At 49.4% G+C, this 25,038-nt stretch overlaps 2 protein-coding genes across 2 annotated transcripts in view; one reads left to right on the forward strand and one right to left on the reverse strand.

Moving 5' to 3' along the window:
• Positions 1-25,038, reverse strand: part of LOC103567002 (nitric oxide synthase, inducible-like) — a 198,907-nt gene that overhangs the window by 122,465 nt on the left and 51,404 nt on the right.
• LOC103567003 (galectin-5-like) lies at positions 16,463-25,032 on the forward strand. The gene is given in 5 exon segments (XM_070561219.1): positions 16,463-16,591; positions 21,621-21,662; positions 22,128-22,216; positions 22,351-22,513; positions 24,310-25,032. Coding segments are annotated over 5 exon segments (570 nt in total). The 3' UTR covers positions 24,457-25,032.

A 25,038-nucleotide genomic window follows, 5' to 3' on the forward strand; every position in this document is an offset into this window, starting at 1 on the left:
TTACTTTCAGCATATTGTTGGGTCTTGTTTTTTAATCTATCTAGCCACTCTGTGTCTTTTGATTGGAGAATTCAATCCATTTACATTTAGAATGATTATTGATATATGAGAACTTAATGCTGCCATATTATCTCTTGATTTCTGGTTGTCCTGTATTGCCCTTGTTTCTCGTAACATGTCTTTCCAACTGCCATTTCAGTTTGGTGATTTTTTATGATGGTTTCATCAGTTTTCTCTGTATTTATCACATGTGTCTCTGTTCTGATTTTTTGTTTAGTGGTTACCGTGAGGTTTGTATAAAAGATCTCATAGAGGAGATAGTCCACTTTCTGATAGCCTCTTATCTCCTTAGCCAAAGAAAGTCCCATCCCTTTCCTCTTATCTGTCTAAGTTATTGTTGTCACAACTTATTCTGTCTCATGTTGTGAGTTTGTGATTAAAATCAAGTGATAATAGTTATTTTTTATACTTTCCTTTCCTTTATCTTTAATGTTATAATTAAGTGTTTGCTATCCTGTTCTCATAGAGAGCTGCAATTTTCTGATTATGTCTGTCTATTTATCTCCATGTGCAAGGCTTTGTAAACCTTCTTTTTTTCAGGTATGAGGGCCTTCTTGATTATTTCTTGTAGGAGGTGTCTTCTGGTGATGGACTCCCACAGCTTTGATTTATCTTGGAGTTTTTATTTCTCCCTCATATCTGAAGTATAGTTTCACTGGATAGAGTATTCTTGGCTGACACTTTTTGTCTTTCAGCATTTTGAACATATCATTGCACTCTCTCCTAGCCTGTAAGGTTTCTGCTGAGAAATCTGCTGCAAGCCTGATAGGTGTTCCTTAGTAGGTTCTTTTCTTCTGTCTTGCTCTCCTTAATACTTTTTCTTTGTCCTTGTCTTTTGCCAGTTTTACTAATATATGCCTTGGAGAAGGTCTTTTTATGTTGATGGAATTAGGAGTTCTGTTGGCTTCATTTACATGTAATTCCAGCTCTTTCCGCAGGTTTGGGAAGTTCTCAGCCATTATTTCTTTGAACAAGCTCTCTGCTTGTTTTTCCCTCCCTTTTCCCACTGGAATACCTATAATCCTTATGTTGCATTTCCTATCGAGTCAGATATTTCTTGGAGAATTTCTTCCGTTCTTTTTAGCCTTATTTCTTCCTTCTCCTCCACCTGAGGCATTTCTGTATTTCTGTCCTCTAAATTACTAATTCTGTCCTTCATATTTTCAGCTGTTTTTTAAGGATTCTAGATTGGTGGGGTTTTTTTTAAAAATCTCATTCACTGTGTTCTTCATCTCCAGCATTCCTGTTGGGGTTTGTTGTTTTTTTTTTTTTTTCAAATATAGTTTCAATCTCTTTTTTGAAGAATTCTGTCTGCTCATTAATTTTATTCCTGAGTTCATTGAACTGTTTTTCTGAGTTTCCTTCTTACTTATTGTTTCTTTATGATAACTATTCTGAATTCTCTGTCATTTAGATTGTAAATTTCTGTGACTTCAGGAACGATTTCTGGACACTTGTCATTTTCCTTCTGGTCTGGAGTGTTAATGTATTTTTTCAAGCTGTTTGATAGAGTGGATCTTTGCCAATGCATAGTGATAGTATCTGGTCACAGATTCAATCTGCCACCACTGAGATTGTAGGTGCTGTGTTTCTGAGCCCACCACGTTGTGCCCACCCACTGGAAGCTGTTCTGACAGGGCCTGTTTGCACTGCCCACTGGTCGCCACTGCTTCACACAGGCAGGCACAAGTGCTCTAGCATGAATCCCCTACCTTCACTGACTAGCCGAAATGGTGCGCCAGGCAGGATTGGGGGGAAGGGGTGTTTTCTCTCCTACCCATGCTCCTGCTTTGCACTCAGTGGTGGCCCACCTGGGTTGCTCAGCTTTGTGGGGGTGCCCCTACAGTGACTGAGCCAGCTTGGTGTGGAGCATTCCTGCTTGCTGGGAAACAACTCCAAGAGCAAAAGTGTTCCTGTGGAGGGCTGCCTTTTTCCCCCTCTCCTCTCAGAGTTGCACACCTGTTGCTGTGTGAAGTCCTGCATCCTGTATTGCTGCCTCTGGGGAGGGGGAGGAGATCCATTTACCTCCTTCCACTGCTTCCTGGGGGATCCAGTACCCCAACTGTCAGAAGTATAGCTGCATGGATCTCTTAGGCACCTTTTGCATTGTGTGGATGTCCTCTGTTGTTTAATGAGTGCCCTTTTCATTGTATCTTATTGGGGAGAGACTAAAGGAGTAGATCACTCTGTCATGATGCTGACATCACTCCTATAAATACTTTTTTATTATTTCTAGAAACATGCTACTTCATGGTACAACATTTTAATAAAATACAGGAAATTTGTGCTAATGGATCCAAATATCTTTGGTTTCTGTGTAATAGCAAGCCAAATGTGGTAAACTTAGACTTGTTTAACAATGAACAGTTCTGTATTTTATCTATGTGGAAAAGACATAGATACTCAATATATTTCTATCATATAACTTAATTTAACAAAATTCTAGGGTTTCAAGTCAGCAAAAGGTTTTGAAGTTATTTTTAGTACATATTCCATAACATACAATTATTGTTAAAAAGTCCACCACAAACATTTATCTTTTCACATCTATTTAGTTTATTTTTTCCAATAGTTATATTTAGATTGCCTACAAAAACTTCATGAGGTATTAGACAAAATCAGCTATTGTTCTAAGCTATTTTGCTAACAAATTTTGTAACAGAGATAACATGAGTTATTTGACAAATAAACCCAAGTAGAAGGAAGGTTCCATGTCTGCATCATATCCAATGCTGATAACTCTAAAGATATGCTTATCTCAATCAAATCAATAAACTTAAATAAGCTGTTTACTAAGGATCACTTTTTATCACATTAACTTGAAAGACATTTAGGTAGGTTTCTATTACATTTATATAAGTGCTTACTTTAAGCCAATTAAATAGAGCTGTTTAGATAGTTTACCATCTGGAGGTGGAAAAATATCACATATATAACAAATTTATAGACACACACAAAAAAACACACAGAGAGATGCAATAAGGATTTTATAGGCTCCATTTAAAAAATTTTCCTTAGATTTTTTTGGGCAAGGATGCTTTCATAGCAGTCTGCATCTCCAAAATCTTCTTTCCCCTCCTCTTGCCCCATCTCCTACTTTTGTTTTCAGCCTTAGGAATCTGGAATGGTCTAGATAATAGTTCCCAGAGAGGTCACAAGATATTTTTTGAAATGAACAGGGGAGGTTAGTTATTTATCAAAGGACTGACACATCCATCCAATTACATTTTCCTTAATTTGCTTCTTTCCCTCTGGGTACTTAGTTTTATCTTAGCTTAGGAGAGAAGGCCTAGAACAAAATTCCTATCAGGTTTTGAATACATGCTTCCAATTTGGTCACATTTCCGATCATAAGTTACTAAATTATTTCAACTGTCTTGTCAGGTTTCAGCTGGGAGAAAGAGTGACTATTCCTGACAGCATTAAACAACTCCATTAATTTTTTAATTTTAATTTCCCCTTGACTGTTTAAGGGTAGAAGTTCCCCAGAAAATCTCTCAGCATCTTGTTAACCTTGGGAGGGGCTCATATTGTGTCTTCCTTGGAAGGTAGGCAGGGTTAATAAGTGTACTTCTTGGGGACAGCCCAGTCACAAAGCAGTTAGTTTTGCATGCTCTGCTACAGTGGCCCAGGGTTCACAGTCCAGATCCCAGGCATGGACCTACACACCACTTATCAGGCCATGCAGTGGCAGGCGTCCCACATATAAAGTAGGGGAAGATGGGCATGGATGTTAGCTCAGGGCCAGTCTTCCTCAGCAAAATGAGGAAGATAGGTGACAGATGTCAGCTCCGGGCTAATCTTTCAAAAAAAAAAAAAAAAAAAACACTAGTGGACTTCCTAAAAGATCTCATCTAATTGGAACCTTTCATCAAATGGCCAATGTACAAGTTTTGGAGGTTCAAAGGAGCTCCAAAGTGGCCACTATAATTTTAAATTATCCTGGTTCAGCTTGATCCAAGATCCAACCATTTACAGTTTTCCCCATTTGTTAAGCACTTGCAAGTGTCCCCTCCACTGTATGTATTAAATATGAAGCCAGTCAGATTTCCAGAGTGAGGCTGCCCACTTGGAGATGGTTGGCCTTAGAAGCAGGATTTCCCATTTTATTTTAGGTTCATTTTACCATAAATTCTGAAAAATACCTAAGGACAGTATAGTGCATCAAAATGTGCTTCTTGTGAGTGTCTCTCCCTAAAAAGGTCATGAACTCTCTCTTTCACGTCTCCTGCCAGCAGTTCAAACTACACTGGGGACTCAGAGAGAGGGGATGAAAAATGATCTGGCGCACATGCCCTCATGAACACTCAATTACTTAAAGTGAAAGTACACAATAGAATTCTCTATGGGACCACTGTACATCTCCATGCTCCACTTCAGACACTCCCACTAGGTTCTTGGTCAACAGACAATGTGACCACAGGTCAGGAACTGTATTCGTCACCTCAAAATATGCCTCTTTGGTATAAGAATTATTTTAGGTGGATTATTTTTAAGAAACAGTTAACACAGGGAAAAAGTTCTGAAAACCTAGTATAAGTTACTCATTTGTAAGGAAATTTACTTTTATAAGAGAAATCTCCATTTGTAAGGGTGCCTCCCTCTCTGTGCCAGGAAGGAGAGGATGACTAAGTCTTTAGAAACTCCTATCAGTAGGAAGACAATCTTAAATCTATGTGACAACATTACTCTCCTTCACTGTGCTGACCTCGTTCTAACAACAGAATGTTAAGGCTACTTTTCAGGGGCGGCAAGCCAGCCAGGAGCATGCGCAGGAGAGAAAATCTTGATCTGCCAATCAAAACTCATCCAGCCAGCAATTCTGCACACCAGCCTGCCCTCCCTGATCTCTTAAACCCGACCCCATACCCTACCTAGGAGAGGCAGCATGGAGGGGCTGCCCTCCTGTCTCCTTACCATTCGATTGCATAATAAATTTTGTTCCCTCAAAGACCAGTGTACACAGTATCAGCTTCTGCAAGCACAGGTGGAGAGAGCCCTTGTTCCATATCAATTCTGAAGAACAAGGAGGGACAAGGTCCTGTGACCACCCACCCATGGCTCTGGAGCCCCAGGTAGGGCACAACATCTTTTCGCTGACCCTAAGTGGCTGCCTAGACCATTTGGTCTAGAGGCTTGGCTGAGTGGATTCCCATTTCCTGCTGTGGTGTTCTGGACTCCACAGCACTTTTTTCTTTGAAAGAAGAAACAGTTTCTGGATCTAGACATCACTAGGTTCTGGGCGAGTAACTTTAAGAAAACAACTGTCCCTTACCTCGTCCCTCTGGTTTGCCCTCCTGGAAACACAGGTTTAGCGTGTATTCTGGGGAATCCTGGTGGGCTGAGTCCTGAACCTTGGGCCCGAACCACCCAAGGTAATTAGAAGCAGGATAAAAGTTTCACTCATGTAATTGCTCCCGGATCTGGGCAACTCCTGGCACTGGTTCTGGGCTGCCCCTGGCAATCTACTTTTGAATAGGTCCTGAAAAACCTGCCAGTATTCTGTTCTATGCTGTATGTTATATGTAGAATTGTATTGTGTGTTAATGTTTGTCTGAATTGAATTGGTCATTTGGGGACTGAGTTGGTCAGTGACCACTGTAACAAAATCCCTTTACAAATTAACCTTATGAAGACCTTCTGACTCTGAAGAATAGAGGCATTGTTCCCTCTGGACCCTTTAGACATTCCCAGGTCCTGGAGACTTTACAGAGGTGATGAGGAGCCGGCCTGTGAAGTGCAGCAATCTCATAGGGACCCCTTTGGAAGAATATAACTTATTGGGCTCTCATTATTTGCTGTGAGGCAATCAGCAGTGGCAGCTTGTCTGGGGGTCAAATTGCCAGAACTTTGTGGGTACCAGATTATGTAAGGGAAAAAGCTGACCCCTTGGTTATTCTTGGGAGAGGCATTCCCACAAACACATATCAAAACACCATCCCCTAGAAAGACTTCATTTGTTGTGGCCATCTCGATAAAAGCACTCCTAAAATGGGAAATGTAAATAGTACACCAAAAGGCGGCCTGTTGGCATGCATTCTTCAAAACTGGGTGATGTTCAGTTACGATCCAGTGAAGAAAAAGAAAATGACCTTCTTCTGTAATGTGGCCTGGCCCAGTACTCACTGGGGTCAGATGACGTATGGCCTGAGAACGACTCTCTGAACTATAATACCATCTTGCAGTTAGACCTATTCTGTAAAAGGGAAGAAAAATGGGATGAGATCCCCTATGTGCAATCTTTTGTGTCTCTAGATCAGAATAAGAACTTGCAAAAGAGATGCAAGATTATGATTCAGAGGGAGGCTCCACAGAGAAAACCCTGTCTTCCCAGAATCAAAGTCAGATGATGACCTTGTCCTTCCTTTTTTGCTATCCCCTGCATTGCCTCCACTATGTGCCGAGGTGCAACTGGAGATAACCAGGAAGAGCATAATGACCAACATGAAGCCTCTAGCTCAGCTCCGTAGCCCCTTTTACCTAATAATCAGACAGATATGTTTTCCCCGCCTCATACTTGTCGATGTACTCAATTTGGCCCCAGGAATGTTCCACCCCAGACAGGGCAAATTCCGCTAAGGCAAGTCCTTGCAGGTCTCGATGACTGAAGTCGGCCCAGAGGATTTTTGTATGTGCATACCCCTTTCTCAACCTCAGATTTATACAACTGGAGAGACAACATGCCCAATGACCATGACAATCCCAAAAAGATGTAAAGTTTATTTACGTCCATCTTTGCTACTCATAACCCCAACTGGGCTGACATTCAGGCCCTTATGATGACCCTCCTCACCCCAGAGGAACAGAGGATGATATCGGACGAGGCTCCTTAGGAAGCCGAAAAACTCCATGAGTTACAACCTAATCATCCAATCAGTGCTCCAGAAGCAGAGGCTACAGCTGGGGTGGAGCCAGGCTGCAACCCCAATGACCCCAGAGACTGGGTGAGGTTAAATCATTACGAAGCATGTTTAATAACTGGAATGCAGAGATGGGGTCCCAAGACTGAAGAGCCTAACTGAGGCCCAAGAGGTACAGTCAGAGCCAAAAGGAAATCCTTTGATCTTTCTAGAGAGAGTCTTTGAAGCCTAGAGAAAGTAATACTGATATTGACCCAGAACATCCGGATAACAAGAGGCTGATCAATATGACTTTTATCAACCAGAGTGCCCCGGTATAAGGAAAAAGTCACAAAGACTGGAAGGGGGATTGGGGATGCCCAAGTCTCAACTTGTTGCGATTGCTTTTCAAGTGCTCAATAGCCGTGAGCAGGAGCCAGAGAAACCGAAACAATGGGAGATGTGACAGCAAACTGCAGCAGCCCTCAGTCACCATCAGCAAAGGCCAACGAGAAAAGAGAAATGGCCATGGGTAAGACCCTCGGGGGCCTCCACCTTCCAACTGCAAGGGACACTCAGCCCTGGGGCCAAGACAACGAGCAGGAGGGCCATTGGAAAAAGGAATGTCCTAACTGTTCTCAGAGGTCTAGAGAGGACACTAACATCTCTAACTCCCAGGTGCACCAGGTTGCTGACAGCGACCAAAGATGACGGGCCCGGGGCGTCTCTAGACTCTGCCAACTCCAGCAACATTTCCCACAAGGAGCCCCAGGTAACAACAGCGGTGGGAAGGAAACTTGTAGACTTTCTAATTGACACCAGAGCTACTTATTCTGTGGTGGACGCCAGACAAGGTCCCCTCGCCCCCAAGACCCCATCCATTACTGCTTAATCTGGGGGAATCTCTCATAAACCTTTCCCACAACCGCTCGAGCATCACTTGGGGAGAACACATCCAAAGTCCAGCTTTCTGTATGTACCTGAGGGCCCTGTCCCATAGTTGGGATGAGATCTACTGATAAAATGAATGCCTGAGTGACTTTTTCACTAAAAAAGTAGACAAAGTCCTCCCAGATGAAGCCTGTGCCCTCCAAGCAGTGCTATTACAATAGGGAGAAGCCCTCAACCAGAAGCCCCTGAAGAAGCTCTGCAAGAGAAGAAACGATGAAACTGAGGGAACTCGGATGTCTAGATAAGTAAGATGCCATTGCTGCCTCTAAAGCCAGCCTCTCTCTCATCAGGTTGAGAGGCCAGCAGCAGCCGATGGCTGAAGGAGGCAGCTTACCCAAGAGCCTGGACCAGGCCCGGATTGGTGCCACTTAATTTCACCTCGTTCTCATGTACGCTCACCTGCACTGCCTAACCAGTCACCGCTACCTCCTTGATTTCAGACTCCTGTCCCTGACACACCTTCACCAGCCTCCTTTTGGTATGTTGTTCTTTTTCTTCTTGCCGTAATTATTCAGACTTTCTACTTATTTCTTACAAACTAATTACAATTGCCAAACATCAAAGCATCCCTTAGGAAGGGGAAAGTGGCCTTGTGACCCATGAAGTGGTTTCTCGAGATTATATTTAGGACATATAGGACAATGAGCATATGCTTTCTGAGCCACTGTGGGAGAAATTTCCAAAACTATTGTTCTCCCCGTAAAAACATCTTTTCAGGTGCTTAGTGGGCTAGTTGATGTATATGCTGGAGAAGTGGCAATTCCCTGTTTTTGTTGCTACCTTTGTTTGTCTTCTTCCATGGCAATTTCTTGGACTTGCAGAAAGAAATCTTTTACTGGGTTAGCAGAGTTCATAGAAAGTAGTGGGCATTCTGGAGACTGGGTGTCATATCCAGCTTGATAATGTCCTTGCTATCCTTTAAGTAAGACCCATCTGTAAACCAAATTACATAATAGAATGCAGTCATGATCATTTTCCTCCTGTGGTGCTAGAAGCAAGGTAGCAGGGTTAAGATAGTGAATAATATTTACCTACGCAATATAACCTAAGAAGGTTTGTCATCATTTACTTTACAATGCTCCACATGCAATGTAGCATATGAAACGAGCCCAATTAGTTTAGTATCTTCCACTTTATAGGAAGAGAGAACAAATTCCTTTCAGAAGTCCCCAGGGCCTTCCAAAAATTCTCAGAGAAATTTTTAAGACACTAGAAAGACTTCAATTAGGATTTGAATTTGCAGCAAGCTTGTCAAAAATATCAGAAGGTTTTAAAACACTTGGTCAGACAAGATCAAATAAGTCCTTGTAAATTCTGGTGCATCTAGCAAGGTGGAAGAAGGAAGAGTGGTGCAGACAGATGTATGGTCCTGGGGCACCTTCTACCCACTGGGGCCTGAATGGCCCTGAATTGCTCATCCTCACCTTGACCCCTGGGCTTCTCTCTAGCTCACTGCAGGGACCTGCTTGACTTCACTGCTCCCCTCCTCCCCTCCCCAATACTCCAAGCCAGCCTGTCCTGCTAGTCTCTTTCAGTCAATCATGTCCCTTAAATGGGTGCTAGAGCCATTTAAGGACACTTTATTTATGAGTACTCCCACCTCCATGTCACTTGGAATGTCCTATTATGTCCAAGCATCTCCTCTCTCCATTCTGAAACCAAGAAAAAAGAGAGACAGTAGAAGAGAGTGAGAAGAGAAGGAGGAGATAAATTCATAGATAGGCGGGTCAGAAGCTTCAAGGGCACCACAATACTCTAGGACAACAATCTCCATTAAGATGTTTTCTCTTTGCAAAACATCTCTTTGTAAGTGATTATGTTTTTATACTAGGAATAGAATTTTAAGGGGAGAATTATTTTTTTGAGAACCTAAGTATCCTCATATAGCTCAGGCTGCCACTAGTGAGCTGTGTGACCTTGGGCATGTCCCTTAGACTCTCTGAGCATCAGTTTCTCTGTGTGTAAAACGAGTGTAAACAGGCCTTCTCCCCCTACCACCACTCTGGGCACAGGTTTGTCCAGCCACACAGGGCCTGTCAAGTAGCCCCACAGTTTTCTGGACACTGACCGAGCATCCTCAGGAGACAGTTACATACTAATGGGCAGTATCTTCTAGAAACTCACTGTCATGTCAGTGTGGTCAGGCTCTTTGGATCTATATAAGCCAGATTTGATCCAGTCTCTGGGGTGGAGCACAGGAGGAGAGAGGAGGGAAGGGTCGCCAGGGTGAAGAATGTCCGCCTCCCTCTCCCCAAGTCCCCCCATCACCCTTCCTTCCCCAGGACTCTACCCTTCTCTCTTTCTCTACGTGCTCTCCCTCTAGCTCCTGGCTCCTCTCCATTGAATAACTGCCGAATTGTAAGTGAACGTAAGTGAGGCCGTCTTGTCACACTAAATGACCCTTTCCTAGTTAAAACCCTTTTTGCTTGTAATCATTATAAATTCCTACACGCTTTCACAATTTTCACATATGCCTGCTGAGGGACTCGGATAGTCTTGTTCTTAGCAATCTTAACAATCTCCCCCAAGGAACATGAAGGCCTCCAGGAAGAAGGAACACCTGTAGGATATTCATCATCACTGACAGGAGAAAAGATGAATGAGGGACATTGGAGTCCATCATGCCTGGAGGCTGACATTTCTAAACCCCATGCTTACTGCCCATTGTCCCTATATAACTGCCTAAAGATCCTGTAATTCTTTAAGAGAGTTTTTCTGAGACATTAGTCTGCCATATTCTGGTTACGGTGGCTAATAGAATAAAAGTTTTCTTTCTTGATCTCTAACTCGTGATTAACTGGCACAAATTACGGTGAGCAGAGCTGCCCACAGCTCAGTAACAAAATCGTGTTGGTATCTCTTTCATGGTTAATTCTGTCCAGTGCACACAACTGCCTAGCTGGTGTGAAAAGCAGTGGCGGCCACAGAGGTGGTGGAGAGATGGGCTTCAGTGGCACCTAACCTGAACCTAGTGAGTCCCCGGCTGTGGGCATGAGGCAGTGCTGGCCTGGGCGAAGCAGCTCTGGGGCTCCGAGGAAACAACTCTTGGGAGGCAGGGGGTGGGGGAGGGGGGCATCCTAAAGAGAACACAAGAAGGGCAGGAACGCCAGATGGGGCGATCCTGACACAGCCTCTGCTCCACACTGGTCTCCCTTGCGCCTCTCAGGACTGGAGGGTGATGAGCACCAGGACTCGTGTGTGTGAGAAAGGGTTCCTCAGCTCCCTCTGGGGGCCTGGTCCTATTGCTGGTGGAGGGGGTAGAAGACAGGCATGAGTAGTGACGAGAAGAGTGATGTTTTGTTTGCATGAAGGGCAGTAAACAGGACTTCTGGGGAGGGTGACAACCCAGCATGGCAGTCGAGGGCACTCACTTTGGAGCTGGCCTTCCTGGGTTCAGCCACTGACTAGCTGGATGACCTCAGGCAAGCTCATATGACCCCTGTGGGCCTCAGTTTCCATGTCTGTAGAATGGGGTGATGCTGTGCCCCTCTGAAGTTGGGGTGAGGATGAAGGGAGACAGCATCTCTGGAGTGCCTGGCACACATGGGGCTTGGGAAGGGCTCAGTGCTGGCAGGAGTGTGGGCACAACAGGGAAGGCCCCTGAGGAGTTGGTGCTCCCTGAGGTGAGGTCACGAGGCCAGGGCGGGTTCAGGGTGTCAGCAGAGGGGCCGTCTCGGGAGTGAGGGGAGTGGGGATGTCCCTGCAGTGTGGAGCAGAGAGGGCGGCCTTTTGCACCTCCGTGCCACCTGTGTGGAGGCCCTGTCTGCAGGCGGCCTTGTTTCAACCCCATGAGGCTTGTCATCCCCGAGTCACATAGGGAAGAACTGCGGCTCAGAGAGGTTGGGGCCACTGGACACAGGTCCCGATGGTAAGAGGCAGAGGAGGAAGGTGCCTTGATTCACCCCAGAGGAAGGATGCACCCACAGAGAGCAATAATGAGGAGGCAGACAGGTGGGAGGGCCTCTGGGAAGAACGTGTAGCCCTGGGTGTGATCTCCATAGGGATCCTGGAGCCCCGGCCAGGCCCTGACACCGTACCATTCTGCTGACTGCTTTTTACTTTCCAGTCCTTGGATTAAAAAGCCAGACTTTTCAGACAGGGCTTTGGAGTCCGGACAGGAAAGAGGACAAGTGCGGTCCCCATGGGCGCTGGGAGCTCCCAGGTGACCCGCTGACCTCCAGCAGCAAGGACCATGCTGCTGCATCCAAAATGTGGTGGGAAGGGAAGGCAGCCGGCTGTTCTGCTCAGTCCCAGCTCCTCAGAGGGCCGGGACGAGGCTGTGGCCACAGGCAGGACAGGACTTGCTCTTTGGTCCAGGGAAGCACTCGGTGAGCCAGGAGCCAGGATGTTCTGTGCTTCGTGGTGAGAAGGAGGCTGTGTGGTGGTTATAAGCGTGGGTTCTGGAGTTCACACCCCACTCTATCACTCACCAGCTGTGTGGCTTTGGGCAAGTTACCACACCTTTCTGTGCCTCAGTTTCCTTGTCTGTGAAAGTGGCACTAAGAATGGCCTGGGTTGTTGTGAGGATAACAAGGAAATGCAGACAGGGATGGTTGCCACCAGAAGGGCCTGGGGACCTCTGGGCAGCAGCGCCCTCTGGCTGTAAGCCTCGCACTGCCTCCTGTAGGTGAGCCCCCTCTGCCATGGGGGCTGGGCCTCCTCTGGTGACACTGGGCCTCCAGAAGGAGGCTGCCCACCCTCTGGCCTGTAGGGCCTGGCTCTGCTGTCTTCACTTCTGGACAGGAAGGGAAGGAAAAGTTCTCAGGCTCCGGGCACGGCCAGAGGAGAGAGCTGTTCTGACCCGGCACAGGGATGAAGTCACCCTGATGCCAACAGCGGCCGCTGTCAGGGCTTTCCAGGCGGCTCTTTGTCTAATCCTCCCAAGACCACGGCCAGGCTGGGGCTCTGGTGCCACCGTCCCACAGAGGGAACTGGGTGCAGACAGGTCAGTGACCGCCCAACAGCAGAGCTGCCACAGCAGAAGCTGGAGGCGAGCCCAGGCCTGTGGGACCAGAAAACCAGTGCAAAAACCACCCTCCTGCGCCATACAGAGCAAAAGTGAGTGTCGTTGCCGGCTGAGATCCCTCCCTTGCACACACTGTCACACACACACACACTCATGCACACACTGGTCATAATTCCACTGCAGCCTGGTTGGCCAGGCTTAACATAATGCAAATTTGTTCTTTCACTTCTGGAGGTCAGAAATCTAAACTGAAAGTGTCAGCAAGGCTGTTTCCTTCTGGAGGCTTCGAAGGAGAATCTGTCTTTTCTCTGCAGGTCACCCCCTTCTGTGGGAAAACCCAAGGGGGCCTCCAGGAGGGACTTCAGTTCACTGTCCATGGAACCATTTTACCCTCCAGCGGAACCAGGTACCTGGAACTGTGGTTTCTCTGCAGCCTCGCCCCTTACCAAAGCATGGCGCCTGTCAGCTCAGGATGGTTCACCCAGCACCCTCTGAGCTGCCTGCACCTGGAGATGCCGGATGAGGAGGGCCCGGCCCCTGCCAACACTGAGAGGCACCACTGCCATCTGCCAATAGCGTGCAGGTACCATTAACATAGATTCTCCGTAGACATAGGGATGATGGGAGCTCGCAGCCTAAGGAGAGAAGCAGGCAAGCCCAGAGGCAGGTGATCATGTTACAGGGTTGAACTCTGCACACCATGACCCAGAGGGGCAAAGTATCCCTTCCTCTGTTTCCCGTAACTGACCTCATCTACTTCAGAACTCTCATTTGGCTGATGTTCAAATATTTAAACTTGCCATCAAATGTACTTTGATGAAAGTTCTCAAGCCCAGAGAGCCCATATTTATTCTATGCCTCCTCTTTCACTTTATTTCATTTCATTTTTATTTTATTTTTTAGTATGTGTCCTTTCAGACCCTGTCTTTGTAGGCATAGTCTCAACAATTTCACCTGTGCTTTAATTTTGTTCTCGTCTTTCCCAATTGAGCAGACGTGTGCCGGCCTCCAACCAGTGTTCAGCTGGTGCTGAAGACTCTTCTAGACACGTTTCCCAACTTCCGTCTTTGACACAAATTTGTAATTAGTTTCCAAGACCTATGCTTCCTGTTGCTAGCATCAATCCTGTTCTTTAGCTACTTTTTACATATTTGTAAAAAATCAAATGATAAATACAAAAGACAATAAATGCAGAACAACAAAGTGCTAATTAGGGGAACAGAAAGGATGGCAACCAACTAAGGATGGCAGGTTGTGTGCTAGTTTCCAGACAGATGCCAATCAAAGGCGTCTCTCGCCCTGTTCCTTCCATTGACAGAAACCAGGCTACAGGCGACTCTCTGATTTCCCTCTCCTAGGTTTGCTGTGGACTTTCAGGCTGGCCACAGTGACAGTGACATTCCCTTCTGTTACTGGACACAAACACAGGTTCTTCATCTGTCATCAAGAGAGGACAGATAAAAAGGGGAAGTTCAGGCTGATGGCAAGGAAAGGGGCTGTATTTCTGGTGCCGGACCCTGGCAGAGGAGAGTCACCCTTAATTCTCTCCTGGAAAGGCGGGAGGCTGGCAGCTTTAAAGGAGTGTGGCTTCTTCTAGGGAGGGGCAGCCTGTGGCCCTGCTGGTTGGCACTTTCCCACTGGCCTGCCTTTGGCCTCGTGAGGCTGCTTGCAGGGAAAACGATGGCGAGAGAAGGGAAACCTCTGCTGCCCGCGCTTGGTAGTTTGCCTCTCTGACCAGTGGTGGATTCCGGTACCAGGAAGCCAAGCATTTGGGGTCTGGGAAACTTCAGCTTCCTGATATTCTCTGGATATCAGTTTCCTTGTAATAGAACTTGGAAGGGCCTCTAAGTAGCCAAAAGGTATAGCACGAGGCCACCTGGGCTCTAACAGTTTCAAAATTCTATTTGCCTCCTGAAGGTCAAGGATATAAAGTTTCAAAAACCACTATTTACAGATGAATGAAGCCTGGAGAAGCAGGAAAAGAGGACGGGTGCTTTGGATTTTAACCCCATATATGCTGGGTTTAAGGTAGGGGCACTCATAGCAGGGCCATCACTTCCACTTCCACCCTCGGGTTGAAGAGGGCTGGTGTGTGGTCTTTAATGCAAAGGAGAAAGGGTGCTCAGGGCTGGAGGAGAGCAAGATGCCTCTGCCCTTTCAGAGGGGAGCCCTTTTGAGCTCAGCTTCCTGGTGCTGAGCTCATGTTTCCAGGTGAGCAGGAGCTCTCCTCCCCTCCCTCCAGCTGCCGGTCCCCTCAGCGCTAACAGGCCTGGGGAAGAGCCTTGAAATAGTCACGCCCATTGAGATCTGGCTGAGCAACACCGTAGACAGATGACAGGACCATTTCCTTTAGGGGTGTTACTGATGGCTGCAGGCTCCTTACGCACCTTCACCTGCATCTACAGGGGCACCTGTGCTTCTTTTACTCAGGGAATAAAAACTATATAAGTCACCTGGGGTTTTTGGCCTCCTGTGTTTTCTAAGGCAGAGTTCATTCCATTCCTCTGCTGTAGCCATTGGTCCTTCCAGGTCCCTTGGAACATTGGTTTTCTGACAACATTATTGCAGCCTTTCTCCAGGTTCTGTGAATGGCTTAGTTTGGCAAGGCATAGCCAATTGCTTTTGCCAGGAGAGCCGGGTCTCTGGGCTTGTGAAGATGGGTGGGGTGAGTATATCTGTTCCTGCATTTCTCTCTGAAGGTGGTTGCTCTCATCCCCTCCATGTGCAACCTGAGGTCACCTCTCCTCTGTTCCCTATGAACATTTTGGGCATATTTAAATAACACCCAGTGTCGATGAAAATAATCCATAACCAATCTATAAATGAAAATTTGGGTGAGTTTATTCTGAGCTCAAATCTTAGGATTATAACCCGGGAGAGTCTTTCCACAAAGGAACAGAGCACTCCAAAGAAGTGGGGGTACACAGGGTGGTTATATACCCTCAAAGAGGGTGTTTCACATATGATTGGAATGTCCCTCCCACAATAGTCACAAGATTGCCCTGTCGGCACAGCACTTGATGGACACAGCAGGTAGTGGGTCTGCTATCTTGGTGGGCATAGCAGGAGGCAAGTCTGTAGTCTCAAGCTGGGCGGTCACAGTTGAGCACAGCAATCAGTTTCTAACCTAAGGAAAGATACTTAATCCTTAAGGAGACGCCAACGTTGGGAGGGGGAGGGAAGTTGCACCTTTATCTCAAGGGCCTTTGTTCTTGCCATAGGTAATCTCTAAAGCAGATATACAATGCATGCTCAACGGCCTGGCCTCGGTCAGGCCCTTTTGGAAAGACAAGGTCAGGCTGAATTAGGTTTACACAAAATGGCTTCCTCATATACTCCAATATATCCTATTGCTTGCCATTTTTATTTGTCACCAGGTGAGCTATGAGTAGACACACGAAGCTACTGCAATAGACAAGCAACCATAAGAACTAAAAAACCAACAATGAGAGTCAAGTGGAGATTGAGTGTGAACGCCCTTTTGATCCCACGCATGTTCCTCCAACTGGCACAGCTCTGCAGGCCGGTGCCCCCAACCCACAGGGGACGGATGTGAAAGACAGACACAGGTCTCAATTTCTAGAAGCAGGGGACCTGGAGGCTCAGGCGTGCTCCCCTTCCTGGCTGTATACCGCTCTCTTGGAACATGCGCTCATCTTGGCAGGTGATGGTGAACAGGAGACACTTTGTGCAGTACCTGCACTGTGGGCCCTTCCAACTTGTGGACACCCTCTCTGTCACCAGCACTGTGCAGCTGTCCTACATCAGCCCTCAGGTCAGATGGTCCACCTGGCACCTGTCTCAGGGGCTGGGGGCAGTGCTCAGTCTAGCTGTGCCTAGGCCCTGTTGTGTGACCTCAAATCCAGGTGACTCTGGGGACACACTTCCAGCTCCCGTGTCCCATCCTTCTTGTGTTGCTGTCTCTGTCCAGAACACCTGCCTCAGTCTCCCAGACTCCTAGGCGACTCCTCTGTCACTCTTTATTTCTGCTCTGGTTGGGAGGCTGTGCGGTTCTAGAAAGAACCCAGACTTGGGAAGCGAACTGAATGTGTCACCAGATGTGGACCCTAACCTGCTTCTCAGCCCTGCTTAAACATCTAACTTTTATGTTTCACATAATTCTCTTGTCTTCTTGCGAGGTGCAGTTGTTCCATTACCTAACACCTTGGGGTCTTGAGATTATGTGGTTTTCTGCTATGTTCCAGAAGAAGCTCTAAGCAATAAGCACCCCGGTCCCAGTGGCTCTGAACCGGCCCAGACCAGCCCAGACCGCAACCAAGACTGACACTGTGAAGTTGGGCAGAGAGTTCTACTAAAGTAACCTGCTCTCATTAACATCACAGATTCCCCTCCTCTGGGAGGGGTGAAGCAGCCATTTTTACGTCATGTAATGTCTGTAAAAACATGATTTCAATCTACGTGTGTGTAAGCTCGTGCCCACCCGTACATGCAATGACGAATCTTCCCCTTTGAGGATTCATTCCCTACCCCAAGTAAAGCTACCCCCCTCCCCATTACCCACCTCGGGGGGCCATAACCTTGTGGAATTATTCCCTATGGTCTTGATTTTTCTTTGCTGCATGCTGCAAATAAAAACTCTGCTTTATCAAATGACTACTTCTGGTGCAGCAAGATGTAACTCCCAAGAAGGAGCCCTCGTTTGGGCCGGTAACAAATGCAGCTCAGATTGCAGCTCTGCCATCCTCATTGGCTGTGGGATCTTAGACAAGCGACTTGGGCTCTGGCAGCCTCAGTTTCCTCATCTGTGGAAGGGCACAGTCGCTGCTGCCCCACGGGTTATTGTGCGAGTTCACGAGGCGGCATGTGTCAGAGGTTCCAAAATTGCCCGTGTGGGCCCACACCAGGGTCTGTTTGACCATAACTGTGTTGAAAAAATTTTTTGAACATGTTGCCAACATTTAAAAGGTCAGGAAAAGTTTTGCAGGATGAGAAAGTTCTCGAGCTGGATGGTGGTGGTATTTACACAACAACGTGAATGTACTTAGTGCCACTGAACTGCAAACTTAAAAATGGTTACGATGGTATGCTTCATGTGTATTTTACCACAGTTTTTTAAAGAATGTCAGGAAATATCACATGGAAACCTTGATTTCTGGCCTTTTGTGAAAACTGGGAGGACTGGGTATGCTGGGCCCACATTTCTGCAGGGCCCAGAAGGCTGGACTGGAGCTGTTGTTTCCACTTTTGGTATTGAGATACCCTGAGATGGGGACAACATGCAGAGGCCCTTGGTAAATACGAGCTCATCTCTCTTTGGTCCTCATCTCTCATATTCCTACCTACCCAACTGTCTACCCTACAGGGGTAGTGGGAGAGAGAGGGAGAGTGAGAGAGAGATGGAGTGACAGAGGCAGATGGAGAGAGAGATAGATGGAGAGAGAGGGAGAGAGAGAGGCAGAGAGAGAGAGATGGAAAGAGAGAGAAATAGCGGGGAGAGAGAGAGATGGAGACAGAAAGAGGGAGAGGGAGAGAAATAGAGATGGAGAGAGAGATGGAGAGAAATGGAGAGAGAGAGCGAGATATGGAGAGAGAGGTGGAGAAAGAGAGAGAGGAGAAAGGAGGCTAGAGAGTGAGAGAGGAGCAGAGAGAGAGAGAAAGAGAAAGCCTGTAGAGAGAGAGAGGACCATCCTGCTGTCACCTACAGGAGCCTAATCATCCCTACAGCCCCTCCACGTGGTCGTGAACACCCTCCCGCCCGCCGCCTGCCTGGCTCTCTCCGTCTGGCCCCCGTCCCAGCCTTTCAGCTCTTCCTTGGCTTCATTAACACTTCTCTTCACCCCATGGTGCCTCTTGTTTTAACAGAACACTCATGCAGTCCTATCCTGCCTGCCTTCTCCATGAGGCAGTTCTCCCAGGCTGCTCATTTCCCATAGGGACGCAAACCACAAGTAAGTCAAACACAGAGAGTCTGGGAAGCAGAGCAGTTAGCAGGAAGGACAGAGGGTCACAGAGGTTGGTTCCAGCCAGCAGGCCAGCCAGGGCCTAAGGCCCCGCCAAAGATTCCCTGTTTCCCTCCACCAGGCACCCAGAGCCGGGACCTGGGAGTCGTCCTGGTTCTTCCCTCCCTCCCTTAATCTCTCTCCAGGGCACCAACGCCTCTCCCTCCCGAAGCCACTGCCTTGGTCCAGGCCCCCTGACCCCACATCACGAGGACCGTGGTCTAGTTCCCCACTCCCCTCACCCCCACCCACTGTGGCAGTGACCTTCGTTATAAGCAAATCTGGTCACATCCTCTCCCAGCTGAAAATCCTGAAGGACCCACATCCTTCTAAACAAAGGTAGCCTCCCCAGCAGGACATGCAGCATCCTGCCCAGTCTTGCCCCAGTGTACCTAATGACCTCAGTCCTCCCCCATGAAGCTCACGCAGCCTCCACTGCTCACTTGATGCTCTCTCTGGCCACCAGAGTTTTGCACATGCTGTCCCGGGCCTGAAAGCACCATTTGCCACCTCACACACAGCCAAGCCCTAATGGCCCTTCAATGCTCTGCTTATATCTTGCTCCTCGGGGACATCTTCCCTGCCTGGGGGATCACTGAATGCCCCGCCCCAACCCCTTCACCCATGTCCCCATGGATATTGTATATCTCTGTGCTGTGCCAGTCACCACGTCCTGGTATAACTGTGCTTACGTGTCTCTCCCTGTCACTCCACCCACTTCTTCCCTCGGCCCCTGAGCCTTGCAGGCTGGGACTGTGGCTTGCTCAGTGTGTATCCCCAGCACTCTGCACAGTGCCGGGCACGCAGGAGGCACCAGGTAATTGAATGTGGAATGTGGTTTGCATGGGTAGTAGAAGAGGAAACCAGTCAGGGCAAGAAGAGCAGTCAGCTGGAGGGGAGGACAGGGTCCAGGACAGGAAGGGGAGCAGAGTCCAACCCCTCTTTTGGTTCAGAGCAGTGGGGGTGGGGGAAGGGGTGTCTGTCCACCCAGCCCTCCTGTGGCCCAGGGCAGTCCAGCTCGGGCACCTGCCTCCTGCCACACTGACTGCAGATCTGGTGGGGCTCCAGGGAGCCCTTGCAGGGCAGTCCCCCTTGGGCCCTGGACTGAGGAGGACAGGGACAGGATGGCTGGACACAACCACACAGAACTGGGCACCATTTGGGACTTTATCACTTGCTCCCTGGGCGAGCTTGGGCAAGTTGCTTAACCCTTCTGAGCCTGGTTGCCTCACTAGCAAAACAGGAGCTAAGCTTGCCTCCCTCAGAGAGCACTGGAGCCTGAGCCTGGCACACGACAGAACCTCAGTAAACGCTAGTCTGCGCCTTCTGGATGAAATATGGCCCTGGAAGCAACGGCAGCTGAGGGAAGCTGGCTGGTCTACATCAGACAGGTCCTCCTCTCCCTCTGGAGGAGCCAATGGGGATGCTCCCCTCCTCCAACCCGGGCCCCGCCCCCTTCTTAAGTACAGTGAAACTGCGAGGGCGGGCAGATCCAGACCACAGGCTCAGGAAGGCTGATGGAAGCAGGAAGGAGGGGAGGGTGAGTCAGGGGGGCATTTCTGACCACATTTCTGCCATGGTCTCACCCTCGTGTGGCACCAATGTTAACCGCCATTTTGATTTCCTCATCCCTTCAGTCTCCAGGGATCAGGCCAGGCAACCCTGCTCCATTTCCAGTCTCTTGCTCTGTCTTCAGAGCCTCTTCATTTTGGTTCTTCCTGTGGGTTAAAAGGAGGAGGCAGTGCCAGGCATTGGGGCCCCATAGCAAGGTGGGGCGACCTCCTGAGCATCCGCCTGGCTGGGGTGGTGATGCGGGGAGGGAGGTGGGAGCGGGAAGTGGACACTGATGAATTGGAAAACATCAACAACTCACGTCTTGGCTCAGTCTTCTGCCACTGTGGGCAGCCACAGAAGGCCGAGGCCCCACCTTCCACCCCCCTGCCTAGCGAGGCTGTGCTGGAGAAGCTCCACTGAGAAGAAAGGTGGACCAGAGGCCACAGTGCAGCCATATTTCTTCTCCAGAGGAAATCTTTGCCCCTCCCTCATCCCCTGAGAGAAAAAAAAACACCATCCTCCAATTTTGGGGCTCTCATCACAGCGATAGTTACCTGCTCATGATCAGCTGACGTCAGAGCACTTTGCTAGGTTCTGCCCTCTTGGAGCAGGTGGTGGTCTCCATGCTGGGGAGGGCTGGTTAAAACCCAGGTTTCTTTCTTCCAGAAGCAAACAATCATTGACTAGGAGCTACATGGCCCTCCACAGATATCGCTGGTGAGTCTGAAAGCTCTCGTCAGCTCAGAGCACCACAGCATCCCCTCTTCCCTAGGGCTGAATTCTCTAGTCCCAGAGTCAGGGTGAAAGCAGTTTAACAAGGCCATGGGGGGCTGAGCCCTCTGCTCAGGAGACAGGCAGTGAAACTCTCCTGGGGACAGCGGATTCTGCAATAGGCTGGACTGACCCACTGGCCCCAGAGGCAGGTCCTTCTGTCACTGAGCAGGGAGTGCAGTGGTCCAACAGCTGGAGAGGAGGCCCTGCATCCCGAGGACGAGCCCCAGGGTGTCACTGCTGCTCACAGGATGGAGCTGCTGCTCCTCCTCCTGCCAGTGCACGTCACACGGGAGGCCTGGAGTCAGGGGGGCTGCCCTGGGTGGAGGGGCAGGTGACTGTGATGGGGTCTGGGAACATGACAGGACATCCCGCCAAGGCTGACATGAGGAGGAAGTGATGGAGAATCCAAGGTCTGAGGCCTCACAACCTCAGTGTCACATTGGAGCATCCCCTTTAGACTGTGTGGGGCCGTGTGTGTTTCCCCCCCCACTGAAGTTCCTGGTCTCTTTTCAACAGAATCCCGCCTTCCCTCCTATGGCCTATCCCAACCCAGTCTACGTAATTGTGTTCCCAGGAGGGGGCGGAGGTTTTGTCTGCATTGGGCAGGGTGGGAGGCGAGGGGCAGTGACAACAGGAAAGCAGTCCTCTAGTGAGTTGAGGTTCCTAAAAACACCCAAGTAAACGAGAAGACTCTTGAGAGGAGCTTCACTTTTAAAATCGTCCCTTCACCATGGGCATAGTAAGTGGCCTTCCCTTTTCGGTCCTAGTGTCCATTTGTGTCCCACCAAAGTTCTTTTTGTGAGAGTTTAAGCCCATTCATTTGAGGGAGGCTGGGAAGTTTTCATCTGGCATTTATTGAACCAAGTAAAGATGTCATGAGTTCTTTCTTGAAAATACATTGCTCACAGGCACAGTTGTCAAACTCAGTTGACCATCCAAATTCATGAAAATTGGCACAGGCTGCCCCTCCCGTGGCGGCTGCTCTGCCTGCCGCTGGCAGACCTGGTCCTCTCCTGCCAACAGCCGATGCTTTTCTTCACCAACATCCCAGGTGGCCTGTACCCCTCCAAGAGCACCGTCATCTTGGGAACAGTCCTGCCCAGTGCTCAGTGGTAAGTAGGCTCTCGGGCAGGAGAGACAGCCCAGGGTCATTCTGGCCATCGCCCTGGCTCTGGGCGGGCTGGGGAGGGTCAGGGACCTAGAGCTCAGTGGTCAGAGGAGGTCCATGTGAGCTGCCCACCCCCAGGTTCCACATCAACCTGCGCTCTGGGAGTGACATCGCCTTCCACCTGAAATCCCTTTTCAAAGAGAACATCGTGGTCTGCCACACGTAGATCAACAGCTCTTGGGGACACGTGGAGAAAAGCCTGTCTGGAAAAATGCCCTTCACCGGACGCCAGAGCTTCTCAGTAAGCTGCCCCAGCCCGCAGTGCAGAGGGGCTCTCACGGTGCAAAAGAGCAGGGGTAGGGGAATCTCTGGCCCCTTGAATGAGATGGGAGCTGATGCCTCTGGCGTGAAGGCTGGGCCCAGCAGAAGAGAAAGCATTCGGCAAATTGTTGCTGTTATTTAACTATTCTGTCCCATAGGGGGAAGGTGCTGGGTTCTGCTGTGTACAGATGAGGAAGCACACTGAACAAGTGTGGGTTACTTGAATGAGGTCATACAGCTGATAAGTGACAGATGGAACCCAAGAATAAGGTGTCATTCCTTTATTCACGCACTCACTCATTCATTCAACAATCATTTCAGCTATTCTATCAGACCCACTTTGTGCAGGAAGCACCCCAGGTGCTGGGTGTACAGCATGGGACAGACAGACAAGGTCCTGCCCCACTGAGTCTGCAGTTTTGGGGGCAGAGGAACCAGGAAACAAACAAATGGACAGACCCTTGCAGATAAGAACAGGTGCTCTGCAGAAAGCAAAACAGACTAGAGGGATAGAGTGAGCCCCGGGGCAGGGACCATGCTGCCTTAGACTGGACAGCTCTCCCAGGAGGCCACCGTGCCCTTGAGACCCCAATGGCAGAATGAGCCACCTGGCAAAGATCTACAGGTGCGTTGGGGCTGGGAGCAGAGGGAGCCGCTGTTACTGCAGAGGCGGAGTCCTGGGCATGGCCTGTCTGGGACCAGGGGACTGGGGCTCCCAGGTGGACGGTGAGGACAGAGAGGTGTGGGTGGGGTGGCTGAGGCCCGGCTCACACAGAGCAGGTGTCTTCAGCCCCAACCACACAGTCAAACCCATGGGAGCTTAAAGAAGGAAAATCAGCACCTGGGCCTGCCTAAGCCAGTGAGGGGGTGGCCCTGGGCCTCTCTATCTTTAAATACGCCCTCATGCTTTTCACCCAGGGTTGAAATGACTGATGTGGGCTGTGAGGGCTATGGAAAGGAGTTTGGATTTTAATACAGTGTGTTGGTGTGTTTCAAGCCAGAGGGCGATATGCTTTGATTTCCAAATAGCTGTGTGACTGTGAGCAAGATACTTAACGGCTCTGTGTCTCAGTTTCCTCTATGAAGGGGCTAATAATAACATCAATCACATGAGATGTAAGTATGAAATGAAATCACATCTATGACATTGTTAGGACAGTGCCTGGTGAGCAATAAGTGTACAAGTGTCAGCTATTGAGATGGGGATGATGACATTTTAACAGATGTGCTCCGAGGGCCTCCTGGAGAAAGTTTGGGGTGGAAAAGACAGGTTAGGAGGCTGCCGCTGCAGGAGTGCAGGCACAGAGCCCTCCTGTGAGCCGGGTACTAGGGACATGGACTGACAAGCCAGCATTCCTGCTCTGGAGGTTCAGGGTCCAGTTGGAGAATGAGGATAGGGTGGGGACATGGCCTGAAGGGGCTCCTGACTCAACTAGGAGGGAGTCAGGAGGTGGGGAAGGCTCTCCTTCCTGGAGGGAGGAGGGAGAATCCTGAAGGGTGATGAGCCGTCATATGTGTGGGAAAGGTGAGCAGAGAGGGGAGCACAGGAGGAAGGGCATTCTGGGCGGTAGAAACAGAATATGCGAAAGCATAGGGGCAGGAGAGCCCAGGGCGTGTTGAGTGAAGAATGAATCCTTCAGAGCGGCTAGAAGGCAGGTGTGGGGCCTGCTCGTTTAAGGTATGAGGAAGGCAGGAGGGAGGGAGGGAGGCACGGGCCTGCATTGAGTTCTGAGGACTTTCCAAGAGGAGGGCAAATGTTGTAGCCTCTCTGTCCAGGAGTGGATCACCTGTGAAGCCCACTGCCTCGGGGTGGTCGTGGATGGTCAGCACCTGTGTGACTACCACCACCTCCTGAAGAACCTGCCCTTCAACAACATCCTGGAAGTGGGAGGTGACATCCAGCTGACCCCTGTGCAGACATAGGCGGGACCCCTGGCCTGGGCTCGAGGGCTGGGGCACGTTGCTGTCTGGATCTGCTCATCACCTCCACCTTCCCCGTCCCTGCCCCAGCCCCAGCCCTCCCCAGCCTGCCGAGGGTCTCTTTCCTGGAGAGACCACGCCCTTGTGTGGCCCTGATGAGGCTGCAGCCAGCCTGGAGTGCCGAGGGCAGCTGGCTGGGACCGCCTTCCTCGGTCGGGCCAGGACCTGGGGCTCCAGCTGCCCAAATCCTTCCCTCAGAGGAGAGGGGTGGTCCACACAGGCTGCAGCCCCAGGTTCAGTCCCCTCGGCAGAAAGGGAGGTGCTCGGCCTTCCCAAGCACCCGACCCAGGCCCCCACCCCTTCTGCCTCTCAGCTGCATCCCCAGCCCAGTCAGCTCCAGTCAGTCCCAGGCCAGCAGCTCTTCACTCCCCAGGGGAGGCGGTCTCCTCGGCCCCTCCCTGTCTTCCAGCTTCAGCCTCTCCTGCACCTGCACCAGCCCTTCCCCTGCTCCAGGAAAGTTCCCTGATGACACCCTGCTGGTTTCCACCAACTGACAGGAGCCTTCTCAGCAGGGGGCTGTCCCCT

This window comes from Equus przewalskii, chromosome 10 (genome assembly GCF_037783145.1).
Source record: "Equus przewalskii isolate Varuska chromosome 10, EquPr2, whole genome shotgun sequence".
Taxonomy (NCBI): Eukaryota; Metazoa; Chordata; class Mammalia; order Perissodactyla; family Equidae; genus Equus; species Equus przewalskii.